At 54.3% G+C, this 27,176-nt stretch overlaps 1 protein-coding gene across 1 annotated transcript in view; it reads left to right on the plus strand.

Annotated features, from left to right (window-relative positions):
• PAX7 (paired box 7) overlaps positions 1-27,176 on the plus strand; it is a 107,552-nt gene that overhangs the window by 51,132 nt on the left and 29,244 nt on the right. Inside the window, exons 5-7 of the mRNA XM_047790584.1 lie at positions 6,919-7,118; positions 11,495-11,660; positions 13,083-13,285. Of these exons, the coding sequence (XP_047646540.1) occupies positions 6,919-7,118; positions 11,495-11,660; positions 13,083-13,285 (569 nt within the window). The remainder of the gene's footprint in view (positions 1-6,918; positions 7,119-11,494; positions 11,661-13,082; positions 13,286-27,176) is intronic.

Consider the following 27,176-nt stretch of genomic DNA (forward strand, 5'->3'; position numbering starts at 1 on the left):
GGACACCCACCTGCTGGGTTCTGCTGGATGAGTAGGAGTGTGCCAATGAAAGGGGGAGACATTTCAAGCCAAGGAAGTTGGAGTTCAAAGGCAGGGAGGTGTGAGACAGCCTGGCTGGGCCATTTAGGAAGTCGAGTTGGACAGGGAGTGGCAGGGCCAGTCTGGACACAAGGACAGGGCCCGTGGTGGTGGGGCTTTGCTGGCGCAAATGAGGCTTCCAGGGTCAGGGGCTGTGAATGCTGGTGGGCTTCAAAGGAGGGGGCAGAGACTGGGCTAGAGAACAGGAGAGCTGCCTCCCAGCCATTTTCTGTGTACCTCCATCAGCCTGGCCTGGGCTGGACTCTTCCCTGAGCCTCGTTCCTGCCCCCCTCTCAAGCTCTGGCAAGCCAAACAAGTCTTGTCACCCTCCCATCCCTTATTCTATCCTCAGACTCCTCTTAAATCATGGAGCTATCTTCCTGTTTGACACCTGTCCTGGCCCCAGATTCATCTAGAAGTAGTGCTGCCTCCATTGGATTGGGAAGTTCCCAGCACGTAGGGGTGACGCCTCCTCCATTAGGCTGGGAAGTTCCTAAAACAGAGGCTGTTTGCCTCTCCCTGCCCATAAGATTGGGAGGGCCAGGAGCGAGGGGCTATTTCTGGAGTTCCCTTTGTGGCATAGCGGTTAACGAATCTGACTAGCATCCATGAGGACGCAGGTTCGATCCCTGGCCTCCATCAGTGGGTTAAGGATCTGGCATTGCCGTGAGCTGTGGTGTAGGTCGCAGACATAGCTCGGATCCTGCATTGCTGTGGCTGTGGCGCAGTCCAACAGAAGCAGCTCCAATTCGACCCCTAGCCTGGGAACTTCCATATGTCATGGGTCCGGCCCTAAAAAGACAAACACACACACACACACACAAAAGCTTAAAAAAGAAAGGGGCTGTTTCTTCCTTGTTCTCTATTGCAGTCTCTCCACATCCGTAAGCAGGGGCAGGATCTAGGAACCAGGAGAGAGGGTCCCTTATCATATTCCTCTCCTGGGGCTGTCTCCAGACCTGCTCCAGAGACCCGCTCCAGGCTCTGCCCCCTCCCCAATCCCCTGGGCTCCCATCTGCAGCTGCTTGAGAGGGGGAGGGCAGGAACCAGGAGGGTGGCCAGGAGGCTGCTCCCCCACTGTTCACCCCAAATCCAGCCTCTGTTTAATGAATGCGTACCCATGTCCTCTCTCCCCACGTGTCCCCTTCCCTGTGCCAGCTGCCTAGGCTTCTCCAAGAGGCCACTGGCTTTCTGAACATGGAGGAATCAGCCCCAGCCAGCAGGGCCCCTCTGTGGCCAAGTCCACCTAATCCTCTTGATTAATTTAACTCTGAGGCTAAAGGGTTCCCATGACTGGGGAGGTGGGTGGGCAGCAATGGGGAAACCAAAGTGGGAACGATGCATGGTATCAGGGCTTTTTGTGTCCCGTTCCCCGACCCCCGCTCCCCCTTTGCCCTATCATCATCTTCATTAGCTTCATCAATAATAATAATAACAATAATCCTTCATGGGCCATTTACAGGTTCCAAATTACTCCCGTAGTCTTCATTTCATTCCATTTTCAAAGCAGTCCAGTGAGGCGTGCAAAGATGTATCGTTATCTTCCTTTTTACATCTGAGATAACAGAGGTCCAGAGAGGGGATGCAACTCATTCAAGGCCATACAGCAAGGGTAGAGACAGAGCTCAGAATCCAGGGTCAGGCCTTCCAGACAGGGACTTTTGACTAGACCAGAACTGCCCCTGAGGGCACCCCCAAGCCCTCTCCCAATCTGTCCTTCCTCCCCAGCTCTCTCCAGGAATGAGCAGGGACTTCCTGGCGGTGTGGCTTCTCTGAGGTTACTGATCCAGTCTGAACTTCATTTCTCGGTTTGTAAAATCACTAGCAGTGCTGGCTTCATAGACCTCCAACGAGGGCTGGCACACTTCAGACTGGCCCAGACCCAGCATGGGGGTCTCTTTCCCTGCACTGGGCCAGGGAGAAGACGGGAGATCTTTTCCAGGGGCCTGAAGTCACAGACTAGAGTCTGGCTCTCTTGAGAGTTCGCTGGATTGTCCCAGCTAGTGGGACACAGCCTTGCTCTCCCCACTTAGTTTATCCAGAAGGTTGTTATGGCAACCACCACCATCCTAGTGGGTCATTTCAGATCTTTTCAATCAACAGAGACCCATGGGCCCCACTCTGCCTTCTCCAGTTTGGGTTTTCTCATCTGGGTGCCTCTGGGCTCAAGGAGTTCCTAGATCCTTGGTGAATAACGGAATAGCAGGGACAAGGAGACAAGGTAGAAGTAAACCAAATTCCTTGAGGAACCTAGAAAGCTGCAGGTAATTTGGACGGCAAGGGCATCAGATACTCACGAGGCCTGAGTGGGCGCTGAGGCCTGGCCAAAGTCTGGTCTCCAAAGCACCTTGAATTTATCCCCCAGCTAGTCCTTTGTGAGACACACCCAGGATTTTGGTTACAGCCTATCCTGTCATTTCCTTAATATTTTACTTTGTGCAAAAGTATCTTTAAAAACTGAATTCAAAGAAACCAATTCGCCTATAAATAGATGGGAACCATAAAAACAAATAGCGTGAAAACAAAGCGTATCATTGCCTTCTACCTGGAGACTACATGTGCAGAAAGAGCTTGGGGCCTGTCCTCTCCTTGCCCAAGAGGGACCATCGGTGTCCTAAAGACAGGCCGTCCTGTGGGGCAGCCACCAGCCCTGTGAGGCTAAATTTGAATTAAAACGAAACAAGTTCCCATCGTGGCTCAGTGGAAACGAATCTGACTAGCATCCATCCTGACCCAGGTTCGATCCCTGGCCTCACTCGGGGTTAAGGATCTGGCGTTACCTTGAACTGTGGTGTAGTTTACAGATGCGGCTGGGATCTGATGTTGTGGTGGCTGTGGTGTAGGCCAGCCACTGCAGCTCCGATTCAACCCCTAGCCGAGGAACCTCCATCTGCTGTGAGTGTGGCCCTAAAAAAGACCAAAAAAAAAAAAAATGAAATAAGGAGATCTCCGCTGTGGCTCAGGGGGTTAAGCATCTGACATAGTCCATGAGGATGCAGCTCCAAGGACATGGGTCAGAATATTATCTACAGGGAGTTTCTGTTGTGGTGCAGTGGTAATGAACCCGGCTAGTATCCATGGGGATGCAGGTTCGATCCCTGGCCTCGCTCAGTGGGTTAAAGATCCAGCATTGCCACAGGCAGATCACAGACGTGGCTGGGTGTGGCTGTGGTGTAGTCTGGCAGTTGCAGGTCCAATTCAACCCCTAGCCTGGGAGCTTCCATATGCTGCAGGTGCAACCATAAAAAGAAAACAATAAAATGAAAAACTCAGATCTTCGGTTGCCCTAGACACATTTCAAGTGCTCAGTGCCGCACGTGGCTGACACCACGTGGAACCTCACAGACCTAGAACATTTCCGTTGTCACAGGAAGTGTTATTGGATGGCACTGCTGTAAACTCACCTGAGACTTAATCAGGCTGGGGTTTCTCCCAGGACAGGGCTATGCCTCCTCCATCAGACCAGGGCTCTCCATCTCCTCCCCAGTCTGCCCTCACAGCTCTGAGTATAATCTCTGCTCACAGAGTTATCCCCAAAAAAACCCTGATCCCCAGCTCACTCAGCTCCTTTCTGAGCTCAAGGGTCCCCACTGGAGGACAGAGCCCGGTGCCCCGTTCCCCATTTGTGGGCTGGCCTCCCTCCCTGCCTGCCAACCTCTGTTTCCTCCTCCTGAAGCCCCAAGGGCTCCCTCTCCTTGTCGACGTCAGAAAATTGAGATTATGCCGTGAGTTTCAGGAAATGAGTCCTTGGGATTAGTTATATTTGGCTCTGAATCCAAGACATGCTGGGGAAAAGTACCCCAGGGTGCCAGCTGTGCCCATTGTGGCCTCCTCTCAGTGACAGGGAGCTGGGCAGCTGAAAAGGGCAGAGGAGGGGCTGGATCTGACCCCAAGTCTCTGCCTTTAGGGATGAGGCAAGCAGCCACATAGGCAAGTCTCCCTGCCATTGGCGCCCTTGTTGAGTGACGTCAAAATCAGTGGCCAATGAGAAGCAAGGATGACTTCCCAATGGCCAAGTTAGCAGGATGGAGGGAAGGGGACCCGGGGCTGAAGGGCGTTGCCCAAGGCTGGATGACCTACCAGCTCTGGATGCAGCCCTTTGATGGCATCTCCCACCATGCCCTGGGACACGCTGCACCTCTGCACGTGCTCTTCCCTTGGCCTGGAATGCCTTTCGCTTTACCCCCACTTGACATCCAAGCAGCTGCAGTAGGTGTTTAGGTTTTTTCAGGGTTGGAGGAAAGCTGTTCCTTGTGGGAGGAGCCTTGACCTTTTCATGTAACCCACATTTGAAGCTGTTGGGTAAGAACAGGATGGGGGACAGGAGAGCAGGGTCCGAGTATGGATGGAGACACTTGCCGAGGTACTTTGGCCCGGTCGTGCTACTCCTCTGTAACTTGGTTTCTCCCATCTGTGGTGTGAGCACATGATCTCTGAGGCTCTTCCAGCCTGACTCAGGTGAGCTCTGCGAGAACAGCTTGTATAGCCCATGGACAGCACAGAGCAGGTGCTCACCAGTGCTCTGGAGAATGAACAAATGACAAAACATAGAAGTGCTTCCAGGAAGACCAAAGATGGAGATGGAAAGGGAGAAGAGGGAGAGAAAAGAAGCAAAAGACAAAACTGGAACAAGCAGGAGCAGCGAGGAGGAAGATAAACCTCTGATTGCCTGCTTTCTCTTTTCCCTCTCCTTCTGTCTCCTCTTCTCCCTGGCCCCCTCCTCCATGCTTGCTAGAGCTCAGAGCTCCTGGGGTTGCAGCTTCAGAGCCCTGGCTAAAGAACTCCTTGCTAGCATTCCTTCTGCTGGATCAGGGAGGGGCAAGAGGCCAGGCTTGAAGGGGGCAGAGAAGCCATTCAGACCCCAGGGTGTCTTCAGCCCAGATTGCAGAGGAGCTTGATCAAGCCCTTCCTGCAGCCTCCCTCACCTGGATCTGGGACAGGAGTAGATACCTGGCCTGACAGCCCATTCAAGGGAGCCCAGACTCCTAGGGTCTCTCTGCACAGGAAGCAAAGGTCTTTACCAACCCCTCAGCTCCAGGGTAGAAATCAGTGGGGATGGTGGCCTGGGAGCCATGGACACAGCCAAGGTCATCATATAGGGTCTCCTTCTTCAGCCTGGACGATCACTCAGTGATCCTGGAACATCTCAGGAGGGGCCTGGGTGTGGAAATCACAAGTCCAAACCCTTCCTTCTGTAAATAGGGAACCCGAGGCCCAAGGAGGGAAGGTAGCCTTCCTAGGGTCATGGTTCAGAGCATGTGGGGGAGAACCAGGCCTGGAATCTCAGCTGCCTCACTGCCGAGCTTGGGCACAAGAATTGGCTTCTTCCCTCCATTCCTTCCTTTCTTCTTGTTTCCTCCGTTCCTTAGTTTTTGCAATATTTTCCCCAAATGCAATAGTGTCATTGTTTAAATGATCATTTAAAAAATACTTGAAGTTCCCATCATGGCTCGGTGGTAACAAACCCGACCAGTATCCATGAGGACATGGGTTCAATCCCTGGGCCTTGCTCAGTGGGTTAAGGATGCAGCATTGTTGTGAGCTATAGTGGCTGTGGCTGTGGCGTAGGCTGGTAGTTGCAGCTCTGATTCGACCTCTGGCCAAGGAATCTCCATATGCCATGGGCGCAGGCCTAAAAAGACAAAAAATAAAAGTAAATAAAAAATACTAAACTAGAAGTAAGTTTCAAGAAGAAAACTAAAGTTCCGTCAGCATGAAGGTTAACATTTGTTCATCTTCTGGGCAAAGTGTTTTGCAATGTGTTAGGTGTGTTTTTCCAAAAGTGGGATTGATCTTTGCACACTGCTTTGTACCTTGCCTTTTTTTAAAACATTTTTTTAATATAATGATTCTTATTTTTTTCCATTGTAGCTGGTTTACAGGGTTCTGTCAATTTTCTACTGTACAGCATGGTGACCCAGTTACACATACATGTATACATTCTTTTTTTCTCACATTATCAGGCTCCATCATAAGTGACTAGACATAGTTCCCAGTGTTACACAGCAGGACCTCATTGCTAATCCATTCCAAAGGCAATAATCTGCATCTATTAACCCCAAGTTCCCAGTCCATCCCACTCCCTCCCCCTCCCCCTTGGCAACCACAAGTCTATTCTCCAAGTCCATGATTTTCTTTTCTGTGGAAAGGTTCATTTGCGCCACATACTACATTCCAGATACAAGGGATGTCATATGGTATTTGTCTTTCTCTTTCTGACTTACTTCACTTAGTATGAGAGTCTCTAGTTGCATCCATGTTGCTGCAAATGGCACTATTTCATTCTTTTTTATGGCTGAGTAGTATTCCATTGTGTGTATATACCACATCTTCCTAATCCAGTCATCTGTCGATGGACATATAGGTTGTTTCCATGTCTTGGCTATTGTGAATAGTGCTGCAATGACCATGCAGGTCCTTGCCTTTTTCTTAAAGTCAGATTTATTAAGGTACAGTGATTATATGGCAAAATTCTCCCTTTTTAAGAATACAGTTCTAGGAATATTGACAAAGGTGTTTCATCATTGTGAAACCACCCCCTGAATCCTATATCATGGATGTCCTTCCATGTCATTGGAAATAACTTAAATGCCCAACTGCAGGGGATTAAAAAAAAAAAATCCACTGTGGCTAAGCTGTAAAGTATTTAACCAGTCCCCTAGGGTTAGGCAGGGAGGTTGCTTCCCAGCCTTCACTCTGATAACCAGTGCTGTGGGGAACATCCTTCTCATGCTCAAGAGGGATCAGATCCTCAGGGCCACAGTGGCCTGAAGGTGGGCACAAAGCACCCCTCCATCTCACTAGGTCCCCACCCTCTCCCTCCCTCTCGCCTGGCCACAGGGAACCGTCTGGATGAGGGCTCGGACGTGGAGTCAGAACCCGATCTCCCTCTGAAGCGGAAGCAGCGCCGCAGTCGGACCACGTTCACAGCCGAGCAGCTGGAGGAGCTGGAGAAGGCCTTTGAAAGGACTCACTACCCAGACATCTACACCCGCGAGGAGCTGGCGCAAAGGACCAAGCTGACCGAGGCGCGTGTGCAGGTGAGGCGGTACTGGGGGTTTGTGCGGTAGGCATCATCCAGGGACCCCGTGACTGAGAAGGTGGGGGTGGCCAGGGGGGGACAGCCCCACTCCTAGGGTGGGAGTGGGGGAGGGGTCAGCAGCAAGCCATCCAGGGACTGTGTGGACAAGCAGTGCCCCTGGCACTTGATGCAGAGTAAGTGGGCAGCAAATGATGACTGATTGACTGTCCAAGCGGAGGACAGCCCCAGAGAAACCAGGGGCATCAGTGAGGACTTGGATGGCCTTCGTCCTTCCTGCCCTGGCAAGTGCTTCAGGAAAACTAGGGAAGGAGGGATGGAGGGAGAGACAGAAAGGGAGGGAGGAAAGGGCGAGGGGAGGAGGAAGGACGGATGGTAGTTCAGCCAGAGGAGAGGCTCGGGAATAGAATGATTTCCAAATCCCTGAGGAGGGAGGAAGGAATTGGAATAAAAAGCTTAGAAGAGATGGGTAGAGAGTTCCTAGCTTCCTAAGACAGATAGTGAGTTCCCTGTCATGGGAAGCATGCAAGCAGACTGGGTGAATCTTCCCAGCAGATTAGAAGCATCCAGGGGAGGGTGGGCAGATCTCGAACATCCTTTCCACACCCTCTAAGTGTGTGGTTCTTAACCTGCAGGTCCAGGGAAAGGGAGGACACATAAGGGGCAGAGTCTGCCTGGAGTTCCAGGCCTGTGGTTGGGGCAGGGGACTCGCCTCCTCTCCCCAGGCTCAGCACTCAGATTCCTGTGCAAGGTCTACAGTTGTTTTCCGAGTCAGCATCTCTGGGGGCTCCCCGCTGGGAAGGGCTCAGGCTTGAGGGGGGCACGCGGAGGAGGAAAAGAGGGGTCTGATGAACAGCTCCAGTGGGAACCAGTTTCTGGCCTGGCTTCTCTGTAAATGGTGGAGGCGGGTCTGCAGCAGGGCTTACCCCTGTCCTTCTCACTGCGGGTGCTTCTACCCAAAGGGGGACCAGCCTTTGTTGGGCACCTCCTCTGTGCCAGCTGCAGTGTTCGGGGCTTCTCCCACCTGACCCCGTGGAACCTCAGACCACCTCGTCAGCTGGGGACGGTCCCTTCCCAAGTCACAGGCACAGAAACGGAGGCTCAGAGAAGCGACCTGCGTGGGGTACAGAGTTCAAGAGAGGCCAAGCCCAAGTTCTTTCCATCTGGAAGGGAGACATGAACTCAGAGCCTGGCATTTGAAAGCAATAAAGTCCTAGAAGGAAATTGGCCTTTAAGCAATGGGGGAACCAGCGGACCTTCCTCTGCCCTCCCCACCCCCGCTCTGGGCTGGGGGACACTTGGCTGCCATTGAGGGAGACCTGAGGGAAGGCAGGGGCAGCAGCAGCCAGCTCATCTCATTCCCCCCTCTCGCCTCCCCTAGGGGATGACACCCGAGCCTGCCCCCGGCCCCGGGGCCTCCCTCCCCCGCCTCTGATCCTCCTGCAGCTGTTCTCCTGGGCACATTCCTGGGTGCTTTCTCATTCCCACGTCTGGCGGCCACGGCTGCTTCCCACCACCTTGAAGCCTGCCTGCTCCTTGTAAAATTTCCTGGCTGTCAGGGCAGTGCTTTTATTGGCCCAGGGGACCCAGAAACAGGTGTCACTCAAGGTCCAAAGATGGAGGGGGGCTGGGAAAGGGGGGAGCAGCCAGAGCCCAGGCAGACCCACAGTGAGGGGGACAAGGCAGCCGTCCTCCACATGCTGTCCCCCCATCAGACTCTGAGCGCCCCCAGGGCAGGGCTGGGTCTCCCCATCCACCCTTAGCCCCAGAACTTGGCCTGATCCTAGCAGAGGAGGGATCAATACATGTTGAGCTTTTAAAGGATGAACAAAAGCTGACTGAGAAAAAAAAAGGCAGGGGGTTCCCGTCGTGGCACAGCAGAAACGAATCCAGCTAGTATCCATAGGATGCAGGTTCGATCCCTGGCCTTGCTCAGTAGGTTAAAGACCCGGTATTGTTGTGAGCTGTGGTGTAGATCACAGACACGGCTCTGATCTGGTGTTGCTGTGGCAGTGGTGTAGGCCAGCAGTTATAGCTCCAATTGGACCCCTAGTCTGGGATCTTCCATATGCCATGGGTGCAGCCCTAAAAAGCAAATGAAATGTAATGAAAAGAAATAAAATAAAATAAAATAAAATACATGCATATCACTCTCATAAAAGGAAGGCAATTAGAAACACCCACACAAGGGGAAACAAGACATGGGGAAAGCCCTGTAGGAAAACATCACCTGCCAGGTAGCCTCTCTGTGCATTAAACAAGGAGACTGAGAGCTGTTAGGTGCTAAGGATGCTGAGCGCCAAGCTGAGTCCTTCTCTTCCACAAGCCCCAGACCTGGAGGAGATGGGAGTGGTCAGGGGTTATTTAATGTCCACGTCCTTCACTTTCCGGGACATCTCTTCACCACGGGTAGGAGCCCACCCTTCGGGGGAATTCAAACAAAACGGTCCCCCACACCCTCCCCCCAAAACAGGACACACTGCCCATTCCTCGCCAGTTCAGAGGCAGCCTCAGTCTGACTGGCTGCCCAGGACACCCCTGGGGGAGCCCTCGCTGCCCTGGGGAGGTTGGGATGACTTTGATTTTGTGCGGGAGCCAGTTTTCAATCCTGATTTGGCTGCCGCATGTCCTCTCTTTCTGAATCCTAAGCAGGTCAGAGCCAGCTGCTCTGTTCATCCAGCCTAGAAAGCCAAACCCCGTTTCTCCCCTCGGAGAAAAGACAGATGATCGGGGCCCCTAAACACCCCTCCAGCCCCACTGAGACTCCCTTCCCACAGGTCAGCAGACATAGTCTAGAGGTTTGGAGTCTTAAGTGATCCGTGCCAGGGGAGGCCTAGACTGGGTCTTCACCCCCAAGGTGAGATCTCCCCACTGAGCTTTGTTGGCCCTGGGCCAGCAAAGACCAGCCAGAGCCATCTCTGCCTCCCATTGTTCATTCATTCATTCATTCAGTGCCTATCCCTATAGATCTGTGAGCACTGGCCCAGAAGGCCTGGCCTCTGCCTTTGGGGCATAGGGCCTGAGGGGGAGACCAAGAAACGGTTAAATACCGTAATTGTTTGTGTGACCCCTCACAGAGAGAAGTGGGGCAAGGGACCCGCCTGGACTTACTTTTGATGCAAGGACTCATCACTGGAGCAGGAGAAGGTATTTCTGTGGAGCCCTGCAGGCCATGGAGCCAGCAGTGGGAAAAGTGTTTGGACTGGAGGGAACAGCATATGCAAAGGCCAAAGATGCAGAAGTGCTCCCCCAGGGCAGCCCCATTCTGCACACTCATTCTTATATTTCTCTGGCCCAAACCAGGGAACTTCCTGCAAATCCAGACCTGAGGGTTCTAGAAAGCCAGACTGATTGAAGTGTGAACCTCAGATCCATTATGACTAGCAGTGTGGCCTCGTGCAAGTGATTTGACCTTTCTGAGCCTCGGCTCCCCCTTCTATGTATGGAACTAGGAGGGCAGGGTCTCCGTATGGACAGACACACGAAGGGCTAGCACAGGGCTCAAAGGAAAGGGAGACTCAGAGATGTAAGGTGAGATACCAATGTCCTATGCTATCACATGTGGGGTCTCAAAAAAGGACACAATGAACTTCTTTGCAGAACAGATACTGACTCACAAACTTGGAAAAACTTATGGTTTCCAAAGGAGACAAGTTGGGGGGTAGGGGGATGCGCTGGGGGGTTGGGATGGAAATGCTATAAAATTGGGTTGTGATGATGGTTGTACAACTGTAAATGTAATAAGATTCACTGAGTTATAAAAAAGATGTAACGTGATTTTCCCACGATGCTCAGTCAATCCCCGTGTCTGGGTGAGGTGGGCTTTTCCACCCACGTGGGGGATGAGGATCGCGCAGCATAAGCCAAGCAGGGCCTCAGGCTTTGGACAAAGACCTAGTTTTCAGAGTCTGGAGGTGGGTCTCAACCAAGTGGGTTCTGGATGTGTGGCCTCCTCCTGGGGGGCTTCCTGGAGGAGGTGGGGAGTGAGCGCGTGGGTGTCAGAACAAGGATGCTCACCTGCTGGCATCCTTTGGACATGGAACAGCTGCAGTGAAAGCGCCAGCCTGAGAGCCACACAGATTCCACTCACGCTGTCACTTGGGCAAGTCCCCGCCTCTCTCTGGGTCTCAGTTTGCTCATCTGTGAAATAGGGATCCTGGTAGTGACCTTCTCACTGGGTGTCATGAGGACAGAATGGGATGATGCCTATGAAAGCACTTTGCCGCCTGTCCTGAGCTGCGGGAAGGTGGGGATCTCCTCCCTGAAGGAGGAGGCCCGCTGGACGGAGGCTGTGGCTGGGGGCCGGTTCTAGCTGTGTCTCAGCTCTCTGCCGGGAGCCAGGCTGAGGGCTCAGCATGCTCCTGTCTCATTCCCCAGGTCTGGTTCAGTAACCGCCGTGCCCGTTGGCGTAAGCAGGCCGGAGCCAACCAGCTGGCAGCATTCAACCACCTTTTGCCAGGCGGCTTCCCGCCCACCGGCATGCCCACGCTGCCCCCCTACCAGCTGCCAGACTCCACCTACCCCACCACCACCATCTCCCAAGGTGAGCGCTCAGCCCCTCCCTGGCATCTCAGCTGCGCCCTTTTAGCCTCCCCTCCCCCACCCACTCCTTCCTCAACAAAGAAAGAATAAGAAGGGTTTTCTGCGGGTTTTTTTTTTTTTTTTTTTTAATGACCATGTGTTTGCTTTCATGTAGATAGACTATTAAGACAAAAGAGGTGGGGTCCTGCCCTTGAACTTTCTGGCTCTTCATCCAAGTGAAGATGAACGAGGTAGCCTCCATGCACATATTTAGAACAGCTTCTCAAACTGAAGTCACATGACTCTCATTAAAATGCAAAAGAGGGTTCCTGTTGTCCAGGTGCAGCGTAAACAAATCCAACTAGGAACCAAGAGGTTGCGGGTTCCATCCCTGGCCTCGCTCAGTGGGTTAGGGTTCCGGCGTTGCCAGGAGCTGTGGGGTAGGTCGCAGACGCGGCTCGCATCTGATGTTGCTGTGGCTGAGGCGTAGGCCTGCAGCAACAGCTCCCGTTAGATCCCCTTGCCTGAGAACCTCCACATGCCACAGGTGCGGCCCTAAAAAGCAAAACCACAACAAAATGCAGAAGAGATGATGGCCGTGGCAGGCAGGTAGGCAGAGAAGGGTACGCCCCCTCCCTCCCTGGCTCCAGTCTCTTAGTCTGCCCTCCTCCTCCTCCCTCCGCCCTCCCCCCAGCACATTTTAGGGGTTCTGCTACTTGACTTCTGCCCCATGGAGCCCCTCTTAAAGGACTGGCAGGCTGGAGTTCTAGAAGCTGAGAGGAAAGGCCTCCCTGTGACTCTTGATGACAAACTGAACTGCTGCTAGGGGTGACAGTCCCATCTGCTGGAGGGATACCTGGAGGGGCCATGATGGAGAGGAATGGCAGCCCAGCAGCTCGGAACAGAACGGCAGTTCAGTCTCCAGCCCTGACTCACTAGGCTTGTCACCTTGCACAAGTGCCCTGACACCGCTGAGTCTCAGTTTCTCCATGTGTAAAATGGGAATCCTTCTTGCTTCATACCCTTAGACACTGTTTGTAAAAGGACCTGGTGAGTGGTCGATGCTCACAAAATCCTATCAGGACAGACCCAGGCAGATGGACAGAAACCTCAATGAGGCCTGACTTTCAGGCAGATAAGGCTTATTGAGCACCTACTATGCAGCAACCACTGAGAACAGGACTGGCACACAGTAGGTACCCAGAGGTGGTCTGGAATGTTGCCTGGCACCAGCTGTCCCTCAAGAGTTGCCGATCCCTAGTGTCCTGACCAGAAGCCAGTCATCCCATCACAACTGGTGCGAGAAGGTGGTTTCTCCAGCTCCCTCCTTGGATGGGGGCTGGGAAGGAGGGTCAAGGCTTGCCTTCCGGACCGAGGTTCTTGCCTACCCTCACCCTCTGGGGTGAGGCCACCTGCTCAGGCCCTCTCCCGGGTCTCTCCGCAGATGGGGGCAGCACTGTGCACCGGCCCCAGCCCCTCCCGCCGTCCACCATGCACCAGGGGGGGCTGGCGGCGGCCGCTGCGGCCGCAGACACCAGCTCCGCCTACGGAGCCCGCCACAGCTTCTCCAGCTACTCCGACAGCTTCATGAACCCGGCGGCGCCCTCCAACCACATGAACCCCGTCAGCAACGGCCTGTCTCCTCAGGTAGGTGGCCCCGCCCCTCTGCCCAGGGGCCCATCGCCGTCCCTGGGGGAGGGATTCACTACTTTCCACCAAACTGCTGGCAGCTGGACACCTTGAGGGAGTTGAAGTGGGAGGCAGAATGCTCCTTCCACCTTTACCTGTCACTATTCTGTGACCCTTTCTCCTGAGTTTAGCATCTTTAAGCTGCAGTCCCGGGTGACTCGGTGGGTGGATGCAGAGAAAAGGTTTCCATCACAGGTTCCCATATGTCTTGCCACCCAGAAACAAACATCGTGTGATAGACTTGTTCCTGAGCTGACAGCCACCCAGAGCTTATTAAACTGGTCTGTCACCCCTCTCGTGGCTGTTCAGTCCATAAAAGTCAGGCATTTGCACGTGGCACTTTGATGGAAGCCTTGCACCGTTTCCTATGGAATGCTGACTGTGACTGGGGCTTTGTTCTAGAACCAGGAGCCCTTCCTGGAGTCCATCCTGGACTCCATCTATAGCCTTTCATCACGAGTGACCCATGAGTGAAAGGCAGGACCACGTCCTCTTGGTGGAGACCTGTTGGGGGGAAGGGGGAGGGTCTATCCTGGGAACTCTATTCCCATTGGGTCTTGGAACTCTGTTCACTCATATGTAACGGGTCGTTGATGAAACTCATTGTCTGATGGTGCTGTTAGAAGTGGTGGGGCCATCTTGACTTGGAGCCGGAAAGACAAAGCTGTGGTTGCTGTGGTTATTGGTGGGTTTTGGGAGAAGACCTTGGTGATGCTGGAAGTCCTGGTGAAGTGAAAGAACTACTGAGTTCATTTCTGCAGCTCTAAGAGGCTCTCAAGTATCTACGGGGTAGGAATTAAATCCAAGGCTCTCATTTTACCCCACCTCCCACCTTCTGAGACACCTCCCTCATGTGTGTGTGAGAACGTATCTGAGAACGTAGGTTGTGATGCAAACGTTACGTGGCAGAAAAGGCGAATCTTGAAGGGGGCTTAAATCCCAGCTCCACTCCTCAGGGTTTTAGGCTGGGGAGCATCTTCAAGCCCCATTGAACAAAAGAGTGACTAAGTAGAGTTGCTAACCTTTAAAGAAAGGTGTTCTCACCATTCGACATGCTGACAGGTCAAAGCACTTAGCACAGAGTCTGGCACAAAACCGGGGCCAAAGAAACATTAGTTCTCCTCCGCCTCCCCCTTGTCCCTCCCCCCACACTGCCCGGACAATAAAGTTAATGGGAAAAATGTGTTACCTAAAGAAAAAAAGGAGCCAAAATGGGAGGTCAGCTACAGCCCCCAAGGCCACTTCCATCCAGCTACCTGTTTTTGTAAATAAAGTTTTATTGGAACACAGCCAATCATTTACATATTTATGGCTGCTTTCGTTACAACAGCAAAGTTGAGTAATTGGAAAAGACACCATGTGGGAGTTCCTATCATGGCTCAGCAGTAAGGAACCCTACTAGGATCCATGAGGACTCTATCCCAGGCCTCGCTCAGTGGGTTAAGGATCCAGCATTACCGTGAGCTGTGCTGTAGGTCACAGACAAGGCTCGGATCCCGAGTTGCTGTGGCTGCTGTGTAGGCTGGCAGCTGCAGCTCTGATTCCACCCCTAGCCTGGGAACCTCCATATGCTATGGGTGCAGCCCCAAAAAAGACCAAAAAAAAAAAAAAAAGAGAGAGAGAGAATGAGATCACATGGCCTGCAAAGCTTTAAAACATTCACTTTCTGGGCCCATATAGAAAAAAATGGCCACTCTTGGTCTAGAATATTCCCCCAAATATTAACTTTCCGCATGTTGTAGAGTCCTTCCCCTTTGCTTCTATTCATGTGTGTCATGGAGGGCTAATTGCATTTCATTTTCTTCCTTTACTTGTGGGCAGGATCCCTTCTGCCCTCCACACCTCAGTGTTCTCATCCACAAAATGGGTATGATGCTAGCGCCTACCTCGGGGGTTGTTGGGGATTGAATGTCCTTGAAGCACTTAGCCCAGGTCCAGGGCAGTGTTGAGTGCCCCATGAATGCAAGCAGCTGAAGGCAGGGCTCCTAGTGGCAAAGCTCCAAGTCCTAGTGGACCCACCTGCTGGGGTGATGCCACCTGTAGACCAGAATGTTTTCCCAATAGAACCTAATTGGCCTCTTTGGGGTTCAAGGCCATTACCTTCCATCTCACCAGTGCCACTGGCCAAGCTAACCTTCTAGAGTCAAGTTTAGACAGGACGAGATTCAGAGCCGGCTCAATGAGGATGACTGCAGAGACCCGAGAATGTGATCCAGGCCTGGCCTTTTGGTACAAAACATGGTGGTGGAGCATCTCTCGGAAATCTGAAAAGGGACGTTGAGGTTAAGTGGACTCTCCATCTCCCTTTGCAGATGGAGGGCCCAGGACCCGTTGGCTGGGCCAGGCCCAAGTGTTCAGGGTACCTGGCTCCTGACCACTGCTCTTCCCGGCCCACGCATCTCGGTGTGGGCTGAGGTTTATCGAGAGAGCAGACCTTCTGTCACAGGGCAGAGGACAGGCTAGCAAACAGGGGGCCCCTGGCTTTTGAAGCGTGGGCCAGCAATGGGATTCAAGAGTAAGGTTTTACCATGTGCTGTCTGGGCCCAGAAATGAAGTTCAGGGTCGGGGCGGGGGGGGGGGCAGGGAGGAAGAGAGACTGACCCACCACTGTGAGCGGCCAGACCAAGCCTGACCTTCTCCCCGCCTGAGCTGGACCCTCACCCCTCCTCGGAGAGACCCCCAGGGCTTCCTCCCCATCCCTCAGGGCAGAGGCTGTGGGGGGTGGGGGGTGATGGATTGGGCTCACTTCGAGGACTCATCCGGAGGTTCCCACTGAAGGTGTGAAGACAGATGGAGGGTCTGACAGGGGCAGAGGGGACCTGGAGGTGAACAGCTGCTGGGGGAGTGGGGGAAGGGCTGGAGTCAGGGAGGGGGCTGCACGCAGGGCAGACACGAGGGCAAGGGCAGGCTGTGTGTGCTTTTCTCTGCGTGTGAACTCTGTGTGTGAGGTTAAGCTATGCACACTTCCTGAAGGAAGAAGGCAGCGAGAGGGGGTGTTTCTGGGTCTTATACAGAAGTCCCTGGTATTGCTGAGCTCTGACTCCCAGGACCCCCTCCCCGATCAGAGCAGACCCACCTCACATCTTCAGCACATCTTTGTGGTCTTGGGAGGGGTGGGTGTGGGGCTGGTCCACCAAGACAGATCTGCTGCCATGTGCTGTTGCCCCAGCCGGAGGGGTTTCTCCATAGTCACCTGGGCAACAGAGAGAGGATGGACGCTTCCCGGGATGGAGCCCGGGATGGGGCTTCCACCTGGGCTGTGGGGCTGGCATCTCTCCCCTCATCCAGGACCACAGGTCTCAGATGGCCTTGGCCCTCGTTTTTACAAAAGCCCAAGGGGATTACATTGGGGATGTGGTTGGGGTTCTGCTGATGCACCTGGGCTTGCGGCATTGGCCAGCTTGCTGCTGCTTGGGGAGGACGTGCCTTCCAAGGGTTGACCTGGGTCCTTATCTCAGACCCAGCCTGGGAAGTGGGTCCTTCCAAGCCTCAGAGACTCCACAGAGAGACTGCCCAGGGGAATTTCACAAAAGAGTCATTTACTCATCCTGGCTCTGCTCTTAGCCCCTGGCTCTGATAGAACTCATAGTATGGGGTGTCTGCCACCCGCCAGGCCCTGTTCACAGCGTTGGGGATGAGTCAGTGGCAGAACAGACCCTAAATATCATACAACAGCAAAGCAGGTGATGTGTGTAATACCAGCGTTGACGGGGACAGCTCAACTTTCTGAGCCCCGTGATGCTCCAATCCTCTTCCTACACACTAATCTACTTGGGGAGCAGAGCCAGGATTCAACCCTTGTCTCGAAAGCCCAAGATTTTGTTGTTTTGTTTTGTTTTGCTTTTGGCCACCCCATGGCATATGGAGCTTCTGGGCCAGGGATCAGATTGGAACTAAGCCATAGCAACGCCGGATCCAGTGTGCCGGGCCGGGGATGGAACCCGAGCCCCAGCACTCCCAAGCCGCTGCTGATCCCATTGTGCCACATCGGGAGCTCCCTGAGATTTTAACCACTCACACTGCCCACCTGCCTCTCAGAAATGCCCATACTCGCTCTCTAGCTGAGGGACTGGCTGGCCACGCGAAGAAATCATCTCGGAAAGCCAGGCCCTTGAGCTCGGTGGAGGGGGGAGCTCTTTCAGCCCAATGTCATGGATGAGAACACTGAGGCTGGAGCTGAGTCATATGGAGAAAAGCCTCCCAAGAGGCTGAGATGACCCAGAGGCATGATTCCCTCGGGGGGCCAGGCCCTCACCCAGCCCAAAGCACAGCCTCAGAGGATCAGGCGTTCGGCACTCAGCACATGGATGGTGCAGCTTTGTGCCCTGGGCCTTCTGAAGGGGGGGTAAGGAAGAGGTCTCTCATGCTGCCCATGAGACCTCGCCTCTGATGGCTCATGGCGGCTGAGACGCGCAGCCCCAGCTCATACTCTCCCCTTCACTCCAGGCCAAGGGTCGGTGGGCTCGGAAACAATTCTTAGAAACCAGCTCAGGACAGCTTAGGACCAAAGGACCTTTTGTGACATCGCTGAGTGATCTGACTCCTGCAGATGGACCTGTTCATATTGGCCCATGTGTAGGAATCATGAGCAGGGCCCGCTTCTGGGAGTGACAGTAGAGATGGAAAGGGAACACCAGGCCCGCCCTTAGGAATTCCCCCGTCTGATGGGGGACAAAGCCCCTGCCCTGAGGTGCTCTCAGTCTGAGAGGAGGGACCTGGCTTCTGTCCCCCGGATCTCACAGTCTGACGGAAGAGGAAACCCCTTGTCCTTAGATGCCCCTGTGTGATGGTGGAAGCACAGCCCGGTCTTGGGGAGCCCCCGGTGTGATGGGGGAGACAGGCCAAGGAAGCCCCTCGGAGCTGCAGCGCTGAGCTGTCCAAGCTGCGGTGCAAAGACTCGGGAGCCAGAGTCTGCTATGTCCAGGGTCATTTGGGCTGCAGGCCACGGGCAGGCCGCCCTGGGCTGGGGGCTTCCACGAGGCTTGTGCACAGGTGTCTGCGGGGGCAGCAGCAGCTAGAGCCGCCTTCTCCCCCAGGCTGTCTCAGGTGCAGATGCTCTCAGGGTTGGAAGTGGAAACGGAGGCCCAGAGAGAGGGAGAAAATGGCCAGGATCACACGGCCAGGTGAGAGGCCGAGCAGACCCTTCGCCCTGAGCTGCTGCTTCATGGGAAGGGGGTGTTTCTGTCTCGGCACCACCCCTCCTCGGGCTTCTTCACGATGTCCCTCATTCGTCATCCCCTTTGCTCCTCTCTGGAGCTTCCTGTGAGGGAACCTGTAAAGAGATTTACATATTTACAGTTTCCCGGACACAGAACTAACGACAAATATTCTCTAAGTGTGCCGTTCGTCACACGGCCGCGATCACAGTACACAGGCCTCCGTGTCCTTTCCTGCTTCTTTTTTTTGTCTTTTTGCTATTTCTTTGGGCCACTCCCGCGGCATATGGAGGTTCCCAGGCTAGGGGTTGAATCGGAGCTGTAGCCGCCGGCCTACGTCAGAGCCACAGCGACGCAGGATCCGAGCCGCGTCTGCAACCTACACCACAGCTCACGGCAACACCGGATCGTTAACCCACTGAGCAAGGGCAGGGACCGAACCCGCAACCTCATGGTTCCTGGTTGGATTAGTTAACCACTGCGCCACGACAGGAACTCCCCCCTTTCCTGCTTCTTGACTGTCTTTTCGCCCCTCCCTCCTGCGCACGTGATAGGGACCCTGACAGCTCACGTGGCGTAAACGCTGACCATGGGCCAGCCATGGCTGGGCTCACTGGGCAGCGAATCACGGCAGTGCCCTTTTGACCTTGGTTTGCAGATGAGAGTGTGCATTTGTCCAGGGCCATCCATCCATCCATCCATCCACCAATCTAACAAGTATTTCTTAAGCCGCTACCACCTGCCAGGCCCTGTGGGAGGTTCTGGAAAGTGGCAGAGCTAGGATTCGCATGGCTCCAGAGCCCACTGTGCCATTTGATTGGTTGGATCTGCCCCGTAAGGTGATGCCTGTGGTCCAGAAGGAGAAACTGAGGCCTGAGGCCACGGTGGCAACTAATGGCATGGCCAGCTTCCTAGTCTTACCTTCAAAAGCCAGCTTCCTCCTCCTCCCTCAGCCAGTAGGAAAAAAGCTCAAGGCTTTTCCATTCTTTATGAAGGGGGTCTCCCAAAGGCCTCTCCACAGTAAAGTTCCACCACTGCCCTCCTGGCATCCTTTGAGGCCCCTAGGGGAGCTGATCCAACAAGGAAAGACGCCCCAGCCTCTGAACACCTACAGGGGGGCCATATCCCATCAGCCCTTGGCTTCTCTGACATTACTCCAGCCCCACAGATCGTGGGAAGACAGGCTCAGAGAGGTTGAGTCACTTGCCAAAGGCCACTGAGCAGGTGAGTGGTGGAGATGGGATTCTAAGGCAGGTGTGTCTGAACCACGCCCCTCACCTTCTCAGCATCCCCAGGGGGATAAGATGGAGAGAGTCCCCTCCCACGAGGGAACTGAGCCGAGTTCCTCGAGTGGTGGCCCCTGGAAACTCCCTTCGCCTTCTTCCTCACTCACTTCCTCTGTGTGTTTTGTCCCCTTTATTGGCGACACTGCGTTTATAATAAGCATTTAAAATGAGTCTTGCTGGACCAGGGACGGGGAAGGAGGAGGGAGCGGGAGATTTGTAGGCAGGAAGATGGGGAGGGGGATTGTGGGGTGTTAAATAGCCCAGAATTTTTTAAAAACTGATGCAAATCACTGGTAGGAGAGAAAATTATGTGCAATTACGTCCTGATATTGGAAGGTTTTGCCTAGCCCAGGCAACAAGATCTCATTAACAAGCAGAAAATAAGATTGAAATGGTGTGTAAAAGAGCTGAAAAATGAATTTGAATGCTGCGTTTGTCCACAATTACCCCCTCCTTCACACATATTTTATTGCAATTTTTTTATTATTCTTAATCTCTCCATTCCTCAAAGCAGATTGGGGACATCCTGGCATTACCGGGGCGTCGGGAGGAGGTGTGGAGGATTTCCTGCTCCCCTGAAAGGAGACCCTTCTCTCGCACATTTTCCAAGGTTGGGTTTTGGAGGGATCAGAATTCATTTCTCCGGCTTAGCGGGTTGTAGGAACATGGGGCTTTAACCCCAGCAGAGTGAGCGCTCCTCCGAGCCCCGCCCAGCCCTTCCTGCTCCTTCCTTCCCAGCTGCTCTTCTTGTCTCTGGCTTCCTTTCCTTGGCCTCCTCAGGCTCTCTTCCCACTTCTCCCTCTCTCAGGAGGTCTCTCCCGCAGGCCCCGCGAGTGGGAGGAAGCTTGGGGCCAGAGAAACTGCCTGGCCCTTGCCGACAAGTAGCCCTGAGTTGGACTTCCGGTTCTGCCACTTCCCAAATTGCTGTGTGGCTGTGAGGCAGCTTGCTTAACGTCTCTGGGCTCCCTGTTACGCCTCTGAAAACTGGAGTGATCACCCTACCTCTCAGGGAATGCTGTGAGGACTACGGGAGCATTTGAGTGCAGTGTCTGCAACATAGTAGGTGCTTAATAAGTGTCATAGTCTACCCCCTCCCCTATCTGTGCCCTGGCCTCCCAAATCTATTTCACTGGCACCCCATCTCTTCTGTCTCTTTCCTCTTCCCTTTCCTCCCCTCCCCTCCTCTCCCCTTCCCCCCTCCCCTCCTCTTCTCCTTTCCCCCCTCCCCTCCTCTCCCCTTCTCCCCCCACTTCACTCCTGGAAAATGCTTGAGTTGGTTTCCAGAGTCTTGGGAAGAGAGAATGCAGGGTGCAGGCAGGGAGCACCCCTTTCTGCCGAAAGCATAGGAAAGGCCACCTCTCCCCTCCACCCCTGAGCCCGGGGGAAGGATGAGCTGGGATGGAAGGAGTGACCAGCTCAAGTTGGAAGGACACCGGCTCTGACACTGGGTTTTCCCAGGATTGGGGGAAAGCTGAGTCACCCCAACTATCCACCCACATACCCATTTCTCACAGTGACCAGTGGTGACAGTGTGGGGTCAGGGGTCAGCTTGTGGAAAGGACCAAGAGTCTGTGGCCAGATTTTCTTGGACCTGAAGCTAAATGCCATTTTGCAGTATCTGCACTCCACAACTGGCTTCCACTACACCAGTAACAGCCCAGCTCCCAGACACCCCCTCCTCGGCCAGCTATGTCTGCCAGTCCAGGCCACAGCCCTGATCAGGGTACCAACTGGAGGCTGTAGGGAGTGTCCACTCAGCCCATCAGGCCTCCCCACACCCCGAGTACCCCTTTGCCATGATCCCCGTCCAGGCCTCCCCAGGGCGAGGATGAGCTAAGGCTCAGAGACTCAGCCACGGGGTCCCAGGCATGCTTGGCCCTTCCAGCCCCCGGGGGACAGCCCCTGCCAAGACCCTGCTCTCACATCCAGCTCAGCCTTTGTCCACGGTTAACCTACCTCAGTGGGAAAAGCTGAGTTCCTCCCCCACTCCCCCCCCCCCCCCCCGCCCCCGGTGGCTGCTCGCCGAACAAAGCCACCTGCTCATGTCTATCAGAGGCCCCGCTCTAGCCCACAGGGAGAGGCCTGGCGGGAGGCTCTTCTTCTCTGAAAACAGACCGTGTTTATGTCTCTGCCTTCCCTGCCCCTTTTTCCTGTGTGGAGGGGATGGGGAGGGGGGGAGAAAGGCGATCCTGGGATCAGGAACTTTCCAGAATGCTGGTGATGAGGGTGAGCCGTGCTTATGTACAGGCCCTGCTCGGAACTGGGGGGCCCCGGCTTATTGCTTAGCTTCTGGGTGACTCTGGGGTCTTTTTATCATCCCGGCCTTTTCTCCTTTCTTAGGGACTGAGCGAGGTTCTGAGAAGGTGGCATCTTGAGCCCACCTCCCCAGGTCTGGACAAGATCAGGTTGAAGGCCGCCTTCAGGAGATGCTCTGGGCTTCTTTTTGGCCCACCACTGATACATCTGCAGCAGTCAGGAGCCCCACCTTGAGAAGGGGTGGGTGAGAGCTTACCTCCGCCCCTCCCCAGGGGTAGAATAAGGCTGGGTACAGACAAGTGGGGAAGGAGGGACCTAGATATTTCCAGGCACCACCTGATGTCAGGGACCATGGGCTCCAGCAAGACCCCAGGCGAGGCAGCGGTACCCAGTGCAGGAGGATTCATCCTGGCGATGCACAGAACTCAGTGTCTGGTCCATCGCAGGCCTCCACAAAGTGTTGGTGACCCCCAGGCATGTTGTAGGCCTGGCTACACACAGCTGTGGTCTGTGCCCCAGAAGCTTTTTGTGGAAAAGTTTGTTTGATTATTATTACGTGCAATTCCCTTTGCATTCATTCGTCTAGCTCCCGTTATGAACACAACGTATAGGGAGGCTCCAAAAAGAAATGCACGTGGCCTCTGCCCTTACCAAGTCTATTTGACAGGAAACGACACTCTCCTTACCCCTCCCTGCTCGCCACCAAAGAGCAATGAGAGAGTCTGCTACTGACTGTTTTGTGTTTTCTTTTTGGGGCTGCATCCACGGCATATGGAAGTTCCCAGGCTAGGGGTCGAATCAGAGCTGTAGCCGCTGGCCTACACCAGAGCCACAGCAACACGGGATCCGAGTCGCATCTGTGACCTCCACCACAGCTCATGGCAATGCGGGATCCTTAACCCACTGAACGAGGCTAGGGATTGAACCTGAGTCCTCATGGATACGAGTCGGGTTCCTTACCCCTGAGCCACCATGGGAACTCCCCGCTATTGATTAGTGGGATTTCTGGTCAAACAGGATAAGGAGGGCAGCGGAGATTGGAGAAGAGAGGGCACAGTCAAAGAAAGCTTCCTGGAGAAGGCGTCTTGAAAGGGAGGTAGCATTTACTCAGGAGAAAATACGGGAAGCAGGAGGAGGTTGGTGCCAACGAGACAGCAGCACGTAATTGGCAAATGCTAAAATGGTGTCCAATTCAGATACACCACGGGCTCCATGGAATGACTGTGCAGGCCAGAGTTTGGATCCCAGGTCCTCTAAACTTACTTGTGATGTGACCACAGGCAAGCTACATAAGCTCTCTGAGCCTCAGTTTCCTCATCTGGAAGATGGGGCCAACACTAGTCAGCTTGTAAGATTTTTGAGAAATAAATGAGACTGTTCACGTGAAACATCTCAGTCTGTGCTCGGCAAATAGCAAGAGATTAATAAGCGACAGTTTTTCCCTCTCTGCTTCTCCCTGCCCTAATTGGGGGGGGGGGCAGAGTTCCTATTGTGACTCAGCGGAAATAAATCTGATTAGGATGCGTGAGGATGCGGGTTTGATCCCTGCCCTCCCTCAGTGGGTTAAGGATCAGGCGTTGCTGTGAGCTGTGGTGTAGGTCACAGATGCATCTCGGATCTGGCATTGCTGTGGCTGTGGTGTAGACCAGAGACTACAGCTCCAATTTGACCCTTGCCTGGGAACCTCCATATACTGCAAGTACATCCCTCAATAGACAAAAAAGAAAAGAAAAGAAATGAGGGGGTGCGGATGGATTGGGAGTTTGGAATTAGCAAATGCAAAGTGTTACATACAGAAAGGATAAACAGAAAGGTTCTACTGTATAACACAGGGAACTGTATCCAATATCCTGTGATAAACCATAATGAGGAGTTCCTGCTGTGGCACAGTGGGTCAAGAATCTGACTTCAGGGGCTCCCATCACTGCTGAGGTGTGGATTCGATCCCCAGCCCAGCACAGTGGGTTAAAGGATCAGGTGCTGTCACAGCCGCAGCATAGGTTGCAGATGCACCTCCAGCTCAGATTCAATCCCCTGCCTGGGAACTTCTGTATGCCGCAGGCAAGGCCATAAAATTAAAATTCAAATTAAAAAAAATAATAATAGAAAAGAAAAGAAAAAAAAAGAAATTGACTTAGCCATCCTTTTCTGGGACTGGAGGTCTAGCTGAGTCCAGGCCAGGCCTGATCACAGGTTGGAGAGTCAGGTGATCTGAGTTCCCTCCAGACTTTGCTTCTGACTGGCTGAGTGACGTTGGTTCATGCCCCCGTGCTCTGGCAGAACTCCGTTTCCCTATCTGTGCGATGAAAGAGACAGACCAGCTGCTAGTAAGGAACCTCCCTGCAGAGTCCATGATTCCGGCCGGTCCTTTGTACAAGCACGTGAGTCACAGCCTCTAGGTCTCCTCTCCATCCTCTGCCTCCTCCCCACCCTCGGGGGCCCCAGCCTGGGCCTGGTGGGCGGGGGGGGGGGGGGGGGCGGTGGGAAGGGGCGGAGGTTAGCCAACCAGACCTGTCTGGCTTGGTGAGAAAGAATGCAAATAGCGGATTTGTCCTTCTTTCTAATTAGCACGGGGGCCCTGAACGAGGCAGTCCCGGCAGATACAGGGAAAGGAAATGAGAGAGATTAGCGATTAATACAGCGGGCAGACTCAGAGCTGCTCAGGTCCATCCCTGGGGTCCCCAGTGGGAGAGAGGCCTCCAGGATGGCAAGGCAACTGAACCTGGGAGGCCAGGCAAGGCCCCAGATAGGAGAGGAAGGGGTGACTTTGAGGGTCCCCAAAAGGCCATACTGTCCCCTGCCTCCAAGTCTTTGCACCTGCTGCTCCCTCTGCCTGGGAGTCCTCCAGCCCCCTGTCATCATCCCAAAACCTGCTCCCACTTACTTTTAAAGACCCGGTCCCTTCCTAGAAGCCTTCCCTCATCCTCTCATGGGTTAGTTGTGCTTTCCCTGTGCATTTAACACATTGTATTAGCATCTTAAAAATGCCTCTATTACTAGACAAATATTAAGTAATAGTAATCACGGTCCAGATTCTTGTGTATTTATACCACATGCCCGATGCTGTGCTAAGCCCATTCTATAGATGACCTCATTTAAGCTTTATAACATCTCCTTTGGAACGGCAGGGCTTGAAATTATTTCTATTTTAGCAATAGGATGGGGGACAGGGGTACCATGTGGCTTAAAAAATTTGTCCAGGGTCAGCTGTTAAGAAGTATCAGGGCCTGGACTTGAACCTGGTGTGCCGGGCCCCAGAGACCATGCTCTCAGCTAGTACATGTCATAAAAATACTCCGTTTCCCACTCACTGGTGAAATCTATAAAGACTCCAAACCCTTTGATCTCGGCTATTCTCAGTGCTCTCTGAGGCAGAAGAGCAGAGACGTCAGGACAGCAGCTCTGGAATCTCCAGGCCCTGCGTCGCATCCCCAGCACAGTCACTTTCTACCTGTGTGATTCCAAACAGGTTGTCTTCTCTGCCTCAATTTCCCCATCTGTGAAGTGGGGCTAATAGTTCCCAACTCCTAGAGCTCAGTCCTGAGGAGTAAGTGTGTGGATAGAGGCTGAGCAGGTTAGCATCTGGCACAACTATGGGGTAGCTCTTTGCAGATGGGGGCTCCCAAGGCCACACAGAGAGTTGGTGGAGGGCCAGGCCCTAGATCTCCACTTGTGTAATTAATTCTGCTCGGCATTTTTGAGTTCCATGTTTCTTCCTGCCTCCCTGCCTAGGCTCCTGCCCTGCCCCAGCCTTTGCCCCAGGACTCCCCTTCTCTCCAGACCCTCCCCACCGGCCCCCTCTCTCCCCTGGCTGGGTCCCGTTGGGAACGTTTTTCCAACACCTTCAGGGCTTAGGGCAGGTGTTATAAGCTGCCCCAGGGAGCTCTGCTGTGAGGTAGAGGCGGATGGGGAGGAAGGAGGCAGAGGAGGTTTCTCTCCTGGGGCTTCTGGGAGTATCCAAGCCTGGGCCAGGGTCTTCCAGGCATCCCTGGTGACTTTTGTAAGGTCAGGCCTGAGTGTCACCCAACTCCTGCGCAGCCTCAGCCAGTCCTGCCTCTGTTTCCTTCTGAGTGAGGAGGGCCAGCCCTTTCTTTGGAGGAAGGGCAGCCTCTGCCCGTTGCCCTGCCCAGCCAGGCTGCCCTCCTGGTCTCCTCCTCCAGCCAGTCTCATCTCCATGTCCCATTCTTCAGTCTAGAACTTTCTCTTGGATGCAGCTGATGGGAAATTAACCACTGCTTTCCACTCCCCACCCCGCACGGATTTTCTTCTTGCTTCCTAGTTCTTTCCTCTCCCAGTTACTTCCCTTCAACCCCCCCCCCCCCCCCCCCCCGCCGCTTCTCCTGATCGTTTAGCCCCATCTGTTACTCACACTATTTTTCTCCTTCTCTCCTCTCAAATCAAGTCCCCCACCACCACCCCGTTCTCTTTCCCCTAATCTTTCTCATTCTTCTCCCGGTTTCTACCCCAAATACCCCTTCTTTCTGTCTGCAGCCCCTCCCCGCCGGCTCACCTCCTGCCCCCTCCCGCCACTCCTCCACCCCTCATTTCTCCCTTCCTACTGCCCGCTCCCTCCATCTCCCCGTATCCAGCTCGCCCATGGGCTCCAGGCCGGGGCTGGGCGCGGCTCCGGGCCCGCCGACCTGGGTCCGGGACGGGGGATGAGGATGGGGTTGGAGTTGGAGGGTGGCGGCGTGGAGGGGGGGGGATCGGGCGAGATCCGCGCGCCGCCCCTCCCCGCGCTCCGCCGCCGCCGCCGCCGCAGCCACCGCGCCTTTGATCCATGGCCCGAGGCCGCCTGACAGTGGAAAATGCGGGGAGACAAAACCACTCAAAGTGATTCCCAACAACTGTCTCCCCGAGATAAGGACGCGCTCGGGCTCGGCGGCCTGCTTAATTCCTGCCTGGGCCTGAGATCGGGGAGCAGCAGCGAGCCTGGCCGCCCCCGGAACGCCCGGGCCGAGCGAGCGAGGGAGCGAACGCGGGGTGTGCGGTTGTGAGTCCTGCTTCTGCCGGCCCGTCCGATGCGCGCGGGGGCTCGGTGCGCGGGGGCTCGGTGGCCCGGTGGTGGCTCGGTGGCCGAGAGGCGGGGCCGGCCCGGGGAGGGAGTGAGCTCCGCAGATAGACTCTCCCTTCCTGGGTAGCGCCTCCAGT

Source organism: Phacochoerus africanus, chromosome 8 (assembly GCF_016906955.1).
Source record: "Phacochoerus africanus isolate WHEZ1 chromosome 8, ROS_Pafr_v1, whole genome shotgun sequence".
NCBI classification, from domain to species: Eukaryota; Metazoa; Chordata; class Mammalia; order Artiodactyla; family Suidae; genus Phacochoerus; species Phacochoerus africanus.